Source organism: Micropterus dolomieu, linkage group LG10, assembly GCF_021292245.1.
Source record: "Micropterus dolomieu isolate WLL.071019.BEF.003 ecotype Adirondacks linkage group LG10, ASM2129224v1, whole genome shotgun sequence".
NCBI lineage: Eukaryota > Metazoa > Chordata > Actinopteri > Centrarchiformes > Centrarchidae > Micropterus > Micropterus dolomieu.
The window spans coordinates 27,144,923-27,156,613 of NC_060159.1; the positions used below are offsets into that span (position 1 = coordinate 27,144,923).

Here is an 11,691-nt window from a genome sequence, read left to right on the forward strand (position 1 = left end):
TCTTTGTATTTACTGCAGATTGACATGCATCAAATTACAATTTTTTATGTGATTAACACAGCATCCATAACTCACCAATAACATTCACTATGCGGAGTGTAAACGTCCTTATTGATGCTGTGTTTGAGGAGTCTTTCCTACACTAACTTGTAAAAGTTGGGGTCAGGAACAAATTTAAGATCCTGGTTCGGTTCCTATGTTCCTGAAAAGGTTCCTAGAAAAGATATTCATGCGATTTCTTTGGAAAATACATTGATGGTATGAGCATGAGGTTGATTGATATAATCAAATACCCCCCGCCCCCTCTCTCTCTGTCTCCCTCTCTCTCTCTCGGGTACACAGCCAAGAGGCTCTGCGGCAAAATGTCATATTTCACTGGCAGCGCTCTCAGAGGACGACCTCCCCTCTACTATATGCCTCCTGTACATCTGCTGCGCTTCTACTGTACTCTACTGCAGCTTCTATTCCCAAATAATCTCTTCCTTTTTTCTCTTCCTTTGCGTCTCTCTTAATCACCGGAGGTCGTTTTTTTTTCTTTTTGGACCAGAAGCACAAAGAAAAAGTCCCTGATGAAGACTTCTGCTGTTAATAATGAGTGAGTGGAAACTTATTCACGACGTGACTTTTGAATATTTTTACTATATGCAGCTGATAAAGAGCGCTGAACTGAACTGTCACCTTAACTAGGAAGAGAAGACCGAAGAGGCAGTCAGCAGAGCCGAACAGAGGATCTCCTCCCGGTCCGCATTCCCTCTTTTTTCTCTCTCAGAGCTCACTTTTATTTTTTATTTTTTTTACTAAAAGCTCCTGAATGCTGATTCGTTTCCCTTAAGTGACGGTACAAACGTTGGCTTTTTACAGCCTCACGTCCTTCCTTTCCCCCCGTTTCTCCGTCCTGCAGCAGTGCGTCGCCGCTGTGCGTAAAACCCAAACTCTGCCCCTGATCTCCGAGACTAAACCTCCCGACACCGGGCTGTTTAAAGGGACCCCCGGCACTAACAGTACTTTGTACCCCGTTTGACTTTTTTTCAAGGCGAACAGCAAACCACCATGGATGTGTTTAAAAGTCGGTTGTTGGGGATCTCCGTGGCCGTTGCGCACGGCGTTTTCTCCGGCTCTCTGAACATCTTGCTGAAGTTCCTCATCAGTACTTATCACTTCAACTTCCTGACGCTCATCCAGCTCCTGACCAGCAGCACCGCGGCGATCACTCTCGAGATCCTCAGGCGGCTGGGGAAGGTCAAGATCCCGCCGTTCAGCATCGAACTATCCAAGGTAAAAAGTGACAAAAGCAGTCTGTGATTCCCAAACAGAGATCCCGAGACTTCCCGGGGTGCATTTTAGATGCAGTGTAGCCTGTTCAAACCCAGGGGATGTTTTTACTTTGTAAAATGTACAAGCCCGACTAACAAGGCTGAAAACATTTAAAGCACAATTATTACAAGTCTCTTACTCATACTATCAAAATAATGTAGTTTAATATTATGCTTCATAAACTTACATTTGGTTTAAATGCCTAAACAAGCTATGACTGTTTGTATTTTCCAGTTGATGATTGGCTGATTGACTGACTGACCAGATAACTGACAGGCTGACAGATTGGCTGAGTAGCTGATTGACGGATACGATTCATTAACTTTTTGGGCAGGACTGTTTATCAAAATCACTGCAGCCAAAACACACACATTAGAAGCTGTAGAAGGCTGCCATGTGTATGCAGCAAGGAATGGAGGAAAAGGAAGTGCCTTGCATTAGTGTTTTCCAGGGTGGGGGGATGTTTGGATGGTGCAATATCTGTGTTAACCAACTAAGGGAGCCAAAGTTTTTAGCCATTTCTAAGTCTCATCTGCTACTTCATGATCTGAATGAGGGCACGGGGTTAAGTCTGGAGTGCTGAGGTCACAGAACTTCTTGTTCCTGAGAGTTTTCACAGTCTGGACGAGTGTTTGAGAGCTGCCGAAATAAAGGCTGGGAATCAGTTCTAACATTAGCAAGCTAGGTTAACTAGCTTCCAGCTCGAAGGGTCCTCACAAATGAAATGTTGAATATCGTAAAGAAACAGCTTAAATCATTGCTATGTGGACAAGTTAAAAAAGATAAAACAGTCCCATATCAATGTCTGTAGGTTATACGGTGTAACATTCTCAAGAGCACCACGAAAGCCGACAGCCCGTCCTCTATCGCAACGCCGGCTCTTAAAGTCACCCTGTTGAGTTTCTGACCACTAGTAGCGCTATTGAGCAATGTTTTTAGAGTGGATCCCCATTTTGTTTGAATCATGCACTCTGGTGCAGCAATATATATTTCAGTTGTTGGCTTCATGCCATTCTGCTGATCAACGGAACAGAAAGGATCCAAAAAGGACTTTTATTACTGCCAAGATAATTACTCTTCAACTTATAATATGAGTACAAATACATGTTAGTGTAGTTACGCACACCCGTGTTATGTCTGGATACCAATATCATGGAACCTTTCATTTCAGTCAGGAGTTTTGAAGAAAGGATGGTGGTACTTTTACTCCAAACATGCAGTGTAACATAACATCATGGCTGCTCTTCATATCACACTCAAAGACTGGAAGAAAAAGATTCATCTTAAACTATTAAAAGTTACTCGAAGAATAAACCAACTAAAGATGTATTATTCTGTAATCTATATATCTGTAGGTTTAGTGTTGGCACATAATAGTAAAATTCACATATGTATGTGATGTGAACCTCATCCACAGGGACCCCAACAGCATTTTCTTGACCTGACCAGCATGCTAGGTTGGCATTAAGTTCATCTGAGGCACACAGGAATTCAGTTATTAGTTTTAGAGCCACAGTATCCTGTCACGAACTGAAGTGATGGATAAGCAGAAAGTTTGACCTGCTGGTGGTGCCAGATGAAAAATCAGGTGATCGCCAAAGTCACCAGGATTCATCTTCAGGGGACCCCGGTTCTCTGAACAAAATTCCATGGCGGCATTTGTTGAGATGTTTCCCTCTGGACCAGAAAGGTAAACTGACAGAGCGATGTTTCCATCCAGGATAGGAGCTGCTGCCATGGCTAACAATTAAACCCCAACCGTTAAAACGATGGCTACTATTACTGCTGCATCCTAAATATGGTCAACATGGACCTTTTGAACAAGGTCCTGAAGAATTTGAGCCGTCCTGATGGTAAAAGGCTTTTAGCTACGCGCGTGAAAGAGTTTTCTTCATTTAGTTATAAATAACTAGATTGAAAGTTACGCTTTAGGACCAGGACTGATGTAGGACCAGGAGGGACGTAGGACCAGGAGGGACGTAGGACCAGGACTGATGTAGGACCAGGCCTGATGTAGGACCAGGAGGGACGTAGGACCAGGCCTGATCTAGGACCAGGCCTGATGTAGGACCAGGCCTGATCTAGGACCAGGCCTGATGTAGGACCAGGAGGGATGTAGGACCAGGAGGGACGTAGGACCAGGAGGGATGTAGGAACAGGATTGATCTAGGACCAGGACTGATGTAGGACCAGTAGGGATGTAGGACCATGACTGATGTAGGACAGGACCGATGTAGGACCAGGACTGATGTAGGACAGTATCGATGTAGGACCATGACTGATGTAGGACCAGGACTGATGTAGGACAGTATCGATGTAGGACCAGGACTGATGTAGGACAGTATCGATGTAGGACCAGGACCGATGTAGGACCAGGACCGATGTAGGACCAGGACTGATGTAGGACCAGGAGGGATGTAGGACCAGGAGGGATGTAGGACCAGGAGGGATGTAGGACCAGGACGGATGTAGGACCAGGACTGATGTAGGACCAGGAGGGATGTAGGACCAGGACTGATGTAGGACCAGGAGGGATGTAGGACCAGGAGGGATGTAGGACCAGGACTGATGTAGGACCAGGACGGATGTAGGACCAGGACTGATGTAGGACCAGGACGGATGTAGGACCAGGACGGATGTAGGACCAGGACTGATGTAGGACCAGGAGGGATGTAGGAACAGGATCGATGTAGTGGATAAGACACATGCCTTTGATGTGAGAGACCCGGGTTCAAATCCACTGTGAGACACCAATGTGTCTCTGAGCAAGACCCTTAACCCCTAATTGCTCCAGAGGCGTGCGACCTCTGAAGGTATATAGCAATTATAAGTCGCTTTGGATAAAAGCAAATAAAAAAACAGGACCAGGACTGATGAGGTGAAAGAGGCAGATCAACCTCACATAGAACGTCTTCAGCTGAATTAATTTGTTTGGGGACCCAGGGACTAAAACTGTTGGACACCTGTTTATGTAGTAAAATGTGTACTAACTAATATTATAGCTACAATAATCAATGTGTTACAACTACATTTTGACACAAGGCCACAGGATTAGGTAGTAACGCAGGACCCAGTTTATAATGTACTTTAGTGTTGCAAGCTCCCAAACAAATGTGTTAGCAATTAAATCACCAAAAAGCACCTGCCACACAGTGACCTCTGGCTTTTGGGGCCCAGTCACTCTGTTTAAAAAATATAGCCTTTCCCAGAAGACAAATTCTATCCCACTTTGGTGATCTCCTGACTTGTTTTTATTTTTATCAAGCACCATTTTTCACTTATCCAAGGAAATATCTCAACATGAACAGGATGGATTGGCACAAACGATGAATCCTAAAGACTGGTGATTCCCTGACATTTCCTTTAGCGACACCATGAGGTTGACCTTTGATTGAAATGTCTAAACAACTATTGCCATGAAACAAAGAAAAGTGGCTCGGTTTGTGCTTTAGGTTAGGGGAAGGTTGGGGTTATGATATGGGTTGCGCTGGCAGGAGTCGTTGTGGTTAAGGTCAGCCTCCAGGGAGTGAATGTAAACTAATTCAATGTGTGCCTCCCTCCCTCTCTGTGCAGGAGTTTGGCCCGGTTTGTATCCTCTCCACGCTGCAGTCCACTCTCACTCTGTGGTCTCTGCGTGGCCTCAGCCTGCCCATGTATGTCGTGTTCAAACGCTGCCTGCCGCTCTTCACGCTTAGCATCGGCGTGTGTGTGCTGAGGAACGGCGTGCCTTCCATCGGCGTGGTGATTGCCGTGATCATCACCACTGCTGGAGCTGCACTGGCTGGTAAACACACATTATTCTTTTCTTCCCAATGTTCTGCATCCCCCCAAAAACAATGTATAGCTTTCCCCAAATTTGCATTAAAATTTGTGACCATTTTTTTTTGCTGCACCAGTTCAGTTTTTAAGAAGATAATCAAAATCATTGCAGCAGAAACAGAGATTTGTCACATTTCTTCCATTCACATTTCTTCCTTATCCAAACCTGCTGCCTCCATTACCCACAGTGCAACTTTGCTAAGGATATTCATGTCAGAGATTTGGATGTGTTTTGTTAGTAGCAGCAAATGTAGCCTAGAGGAGAGGTCTGGTGAGCTCACTCCTTTTTAACTCTCTACTCAGATTTGTTTCATTTTCAAACTTGTAGTCTTCAGCCCCAACTGAAGCTGACTCAAGTGACATTACATATTTAATATACTTCTCCCTCTGGGTAGAGGTGCCATGATGCATGATGACACCTGGAAACACCTCTAAAACGTGTAAAATCTTTGAGTAAAGGTAAGTTTAGGATTTCATGAATGCAGTTAGCTAGCGAGGAAATTACACTAGCAATAACCACAGCAGAAATAAGCTGTGAACACATACATTGAAATGATAAACTCGTTAATAAAGAGCTGCCTGTTTACACCCCCAGCAGACGTGAAGCAACATTAGCATTGATTTGGAGTTGCGTTTGTGTCCATGTTATAAAAGTCCCATATCCATTTTCCTTTTAGCTCTGGTTTGGCCTCCAACTGAGAAATATATCTGGTTCTGTAGCTGCCATCACTATGCCAGTCGCTAACTTTGTTGGTTAACTGCTGTTTGGTGCTGCAGGCAGTGTCAAGTTTGGTTTCTAAAAGTTATTTCCTGCTATTACATAAAGGGCAAATTCTGCAAACATAAGACAAATGTGTAAATTAAGGGGGGGATGGGGTAAGGGACTGGCTCCATCCCTACAAATTATTTCTTGTAGACATTTCTGGTGGCTCATTGCCGTCTAAAGCGCCTTTTGAGGGAAGCCATTTAAAATCTGGGTACAGTGTTTGGACTTTTGTAGAAACCTTCCACAAGTTTCATCTAGCATGAGATTAAATTTGCACTCAATGAGTAAATTCCTGGAGGGAATGTCTTTCTCTGTTTTTTAACCTTGTTTTCAGATCCCTGTTTACTTTCTTAATTTGAATTTACTCTTACTTTACTTACTCCCTGTCTGTTTCTCAAACTAAATTGGACACAACTCTCCATCTGTCAGTGGTAAAGAAGTTCAGCGGTCTACTATAGTTTTAAGAGCTCTCACAGTCATCGACAGGCTGAACTCTACTTCTTCTTCTGTGGTTACTACTTCTCCTCCCACTCTTCCTCTCCCGATAATAATTCCTTAATTTTTAACCTATAACAGCATTTTGTTTTTTCTTCAAAAGTCCCAGCCAAACAACTTTTCCTCATATGTGAAGTCCTGTAAAGATCCTTTAATCGTCTTTCCCGGCAGTAAATTGTCCATTACTGTTAATGTTCCTGAACTCATAAACAAAAAAACCTAAATATAATTAATTTCCTGGATCAATCTCCACTGCTGCTGCTGCTCTCAGTGTTTCTCAGGCAGGAGGGGGGTCGAAACATGAAATGTGAAATCTAATGGGCTGATTCATCATTCTGGGATTAATCTTGGTGATAATCGCCTTTTCTCTGAAATACTCAATATTTGCATCTTCCAGATGTCTTTCATGGATTAATCAAGTGAAATAATGTAATTTTGTCAACATTTTAGATGCATGTTGCTGAAAAAGTGGATCATAAGTAAATATTGTTTTAAGGCACTGGGGAAAAAAACGATTTCTTGGAGACTGAGATCCTGAATAGCGGATTTAAATAGATGATGTTCAAGTACAGACAGGTTTGTAATAAATGCTGCAGTTTTTGTGTCTGTTACATTCAAGCCAGAGAAGTTAAGACAATGCTGATTAAGCCTCTTACCACCAGGTAAATCTCTCTGTATTCGCAGGATACCGGAGTGTCTGTGGCGACATTCCCACGCTGTTGAGTGATGTGTTTTATACCAACCAGTAATGGGTTTTTTGCCAGAGCTGAAGGGGGGAGCAACCGTAGTGACAGCAGCAACTCAGTTTGGCAGAGCCTTACGTCATAAGCATATGTGGCACAGTGTGGTGTAATTACTCACTCTTGTTTTTCTAGTTTCTTGTTTTCTTCACTCTTGTTTCTTTCTGTCAACAAATCCCATGTGCAGATCATCATCATCTTCCAATACTTCCCTACTGTGTCTGTGGCCTTTCTGCTGAGGACGCGAATCTTTAAAAATATATATGTATAGTTTTATGTTTTAAATAGCTAAACAAATTCTTGAAACAGCTGCTCGCTGTAGTTTCTATCAAACAAACAGGAGGAAATAGTGCATTTCAGCGGCCAATGAATCCACATGTGGTGCTGTAGTGAGTATTTGGAGCAGCAGGAAGGAAGGAATGTGGAAATTTTCCATTTCTAACATAAGTTTTTTCTTACTTTGGAAAGAAATTGTCTCTTTGTCTGGTTGCTGCATAATGACAAATGTTTCTTTGTGGGAATTATCATAGTAGTAAATACTGACTGACACCGCTCTTTTATTGAAAGCATGAGCCAGTCATATGCCTATACTCATTTGATGATATGATATTTATCGTATGACTGATCTGGTCTGCGTCGTTCATGTGTACGAAGTCATTTCAATGATTGATTCTATGCAGCATTTTGATCAGACATGACTGAACATGTTTTATTTTTACTGCCTCTGGAAAGTTGTGGTGCCTCAACTAACTAAATGTAGATTCAGAGGCTTTTCTACCCAGAAAATAATGCTATTATATGCATTTTATTTTATAAGCCATAACACGTTTTATGATATGCCTACATTCAGAATGTTTCCTATTGATAGGTTTAATCTATATATGAGCGCAGAACTGATCCAGGATTCTCAGAGACAGATTTGGGCTTGAGTGTTGTGTGTTTTTGATGTGAGTAGAGGCGTGTGAACTGTTTTTTGTCACTCTCAATTTAAATGTAAGTTTCTAGCTTAGACATAATCCCAGCACATAATTCGTTCACTATCTTTCTCTCCTGCTCCATTTTCTGACCGCATTCATCATCTCTCCTAATTCCTCGTCTTTCCCACCTAAAAACTCCCACACCCTTCCTGTCTGCGTTTCCTCCTTTTTTATTTTCTGTTTTTATCATACTTGTTACTTGTAAAATCCAAACATACTTTTTGAAAATACATTACCATTAAAGCATAAATCTAATATCTGTTTCTTGTCCATGTATGTTTTTGTACATTCCCTTCAAATCTTATTTAAGAACGAATTACATTTTATTTACATTGTCTTTATTGTCATCCACTTGGATCATCAGCTCATGAAGATGCTGACTTTTTTCCAGGGACACGTTCATTTAGCTTCAGTCTTTTAGCATGAATATAGCCATCAACTGCATATTTTTTATTATGTTTAGTTCTTGTTTTCAAACAAATCAGCTCAGAGACTCCAGATTCCAAAATGATAGCTCATCCGTCATTATCATTGTTACAGTATCTCACAAAAGTGAGTACACCCCTCACATTTTTGTAAATATTTGATTATATCTTTTCATGTGACTTTGCTCCAATGTAAAGTAGTGAGTGTGCAGCTTGTATAACAATATATATATATTATATACATATATATAAATTTGCTGTCCCCTCAAAATAACACATCACACAGCCATTAATGTCTAAACTGCTGGCAACAAAACTGAGTGCACCCCTAAGAGAAAATGTCAACATTGGGCCCAATTAGCGATTTTCCCTCCCCGGTGTCATGTGACTCGTTAGTGTTACAAGGTCTCAGGTGTGAACGGGGAGCAGGTGTGTTAAATTTGGTGTTATCGCTCTCACACTCCCTCATACTGCTCACTGGAAGTTCAACATGGCAAAGAGCTCTCTGAGGATCTGAAAAAAATAATGCTTGCTCTACATAAAGATGGTCGAGGCTGTAAGAAGACTCCCAAGACCCTGAAACTGAGCTGCAGCACGGTGGCCAAGACCACACAGCGGCTCAACAGGACAGGTTCCACTCAGAACAGGCCTCGCCATGGTCGACCAAAGAATGGTTAATGGAAAGATTGATAGCAAAGCTAATAGCAACAGTAATTTATTAATTAATAATCAAGGGGTTCTGGGCTTAGCCAAGTTTGCCAACTTGTTCCCAAGTTCCAAATCATGAGACTCTACAGCTACAACAAATCACACAGAGAAACCAGTCAGGCCTTTTTATTTTATTTTTTTTGCATCGTCACGATTTTTATCTCGACTTGCTTTTCACCCCAGGCGCTGGTGATCTCACCGGCGATCCATTTGGATACATCACTGGTGTGTTGGCGGTCATCATCCACGCCTCCTACCTGGTCCTGATCCAGAAAACCAGTCTGGACAGCGAGTATGGACCACTCACAGCGCAGTACGCCATTGCTGTGATGGCCTCACCGGTAAGAACTGACGATTAAGACACACTGCAAGGGTTTTGTTTCTCCTCGTTTTCCTTTCTTTCTCTACCTCCTCTCTCCTTGTCCATTTGTTTTGTCTCTCCTTTTCTTACTAACTTTTTTCTCTGTGTGACTCTTTGCGTCTTCGCTCTTTCAGGTGCTTCTGGTATGCTCCTTTATCTCCTTGGACACCATCAACATGTGGTCATACGAGGGCTGGAAGGACCCCCACATCACGGTCATCTTCGTCTTCTGTGTCTTTATCGGCTGTGCCATGAACTTCACCACGCTGCACTGCACCTACATCAACTCCGCTGTCACCACCAGCTTTGTTGGCGTGGTCAAGAGCATCGCCACCATCACTGTCGGCATGTTGGCATTCAGCGATGTTGCGCCGACGAATCTGTTCATCGGAGGTGTGGTGGTCAACACAGTCGGCTCCATCACCTACTGTGTGGTCAAATACTTTGAGGCGAAGAAAAAGAGCTTGTACGAGGACCTGGAGGAGGCTGGGAAGGATGGTGCGTTACCTGGCGAGCCTTACCAAGAGAAACCATCCCTGAACGGCGACGGGCCCGCTGCTGGCACCGGGTCTGATCCAGGAAATCCGGAGATAGAGGGAGTATTGAGCAGTGACCGGATGGAGGAGGCAGCTCCGGCTGGCTTAGCTAATGGAGAGTTGTGGACAGGGAATGGTGGAAAAGGAGACGGAGAAGCAGGTGTGAATTCCCACATCATGACGGAAAAGGAGATGCTGGAGATGCAGAGGGAGCACCTCCAAAGGGAGAACACCAGTTCCAGTCAGTCGGCTAGTGACAGCTATGTTGGAGTGTGGAGGTCCATCAGACATCTGCAGTTTATGAAGAAAGACCCTTTGATTGATAACATGGAGCAGCAGAGTCCATAAGGACAGGACAGAGACCTGGACAGACTCTAGAAAAGAAAACTGGGAATGAATTAGAGGATTAAAAAAAAGTCTTGAACATGCTGAAGAAGGAAGAAGAGGAGACTAAAGCTGTCCACCGGGAACATCTTTTATTACCGTTAGCAGTGCTGAACAAATGTGTGTTGGAAACACTGGTAATGTTTGCTGCCCACGCTTTTGTGCTAAAAGTTCAATTTCATCACACAAGATTTTTAGCGGAGAGAAGAGGCTCTCAGTTTTGTTAAAAGCAGGAAAATGACAGCCATGTAGTTTGTTTATGACAAGGATTAACAAAAAAGAGGTTCCTGGTGGAGAAAACTGGATGAAGGGTTTTGGAAGAAGCTGCCTGTCGGTGATAAATTCTGCCTCTTGTCTCCTTCAGCTCTTTGGCATCTGCAGGGGACCAGGCTGGCCACGGTGTAGCATGATTTCGTTTGCGTCCCCGCGGATTAGCCAGCTAGCCAAGCAAAAGCAGGTCGTGTAGAAAAAGAGTGCAACTTGTGCAAACTCAAATGTCACATCCAATCAGGGAACAGCAAACAGCAGAAAACCTACAGTTTTTGTTATATGAAAACCTGGATGAATTCTTGTTTCTGATTGGCTGGAGGCTGTGAATTAAAACCTCTAATGCACTCAGATGAAGTTTATTCATTTGTGAAAGCACGCAGTGGCTATTAAATGATAACATATCTAAATCTATGGTCACATTGGGTTTGTTTAAGTCTGACAATGAGTTTTATTGTTTGTCTCCCTCTAACCCTGCAGGTCCACTGTCACACTTGTTTACTTTTGGTTTACCATTTATGTGCTTGCTTATGCTGCATTCCAAGCAACTGGGAACTCGGACATTTCCGACCTCACAGTAAAACATGTTGTGCTTGTAAATGGATGTAGAAATATGTTGCTAGGTAGCTGGTTACACTAAAGAGAAGTTATTCAGTAAAATGTAAAAAATGCCAAAACATTTGACAGCATTAGTAAGCATTTACTGACTTTTGAGGATTACCACTTCAGTCACTTGTTTTCATTAAAATGGCAAAGATTTTAATTAACACCATGGACAGTGCTGAGGGTGCAACAGGGTGTACACTTAAAAAAGAGTTTGTGATGGTCAGCCATGTTTTTTGTTCACTTTCGGCGTCAGGCAGCACCGTGCACCTGGAACGCTTTGAGGTTGAAAGTCG

General features: G+C 42.9%; 1 protein-coding gene across 1 annotated transcript; it reads left to right on the top strand.

Moving 5' to 3' along the window:
* Positions 1 to 1,050: 1,050 nt before the first annotated feature.
* LOC123977967 (solute carrier family 35 member D3-like) lies at positions 1,051 to 11,428 on the top strand. Its single transcript, XM_046061057.1, has 4 exons — positions 1,051 to 1,275; positions 4,888 to 5,098; positions 9,428 to 9,585; positions 9,740 to 11,428. Exons 1-4 carry the CDS (start codon positions 1,051 to 1,053, stop codon positions 10,487 to 10,489), a joined length of 1,344 nt encoding a protein of 447 aa, XP_045917013.1. The 3' UTR covers positions 10,490 to 11,428.
* The last annotated feature ends 263 nt before the right edge of the window (positions 11,429 to 11,691 follow it).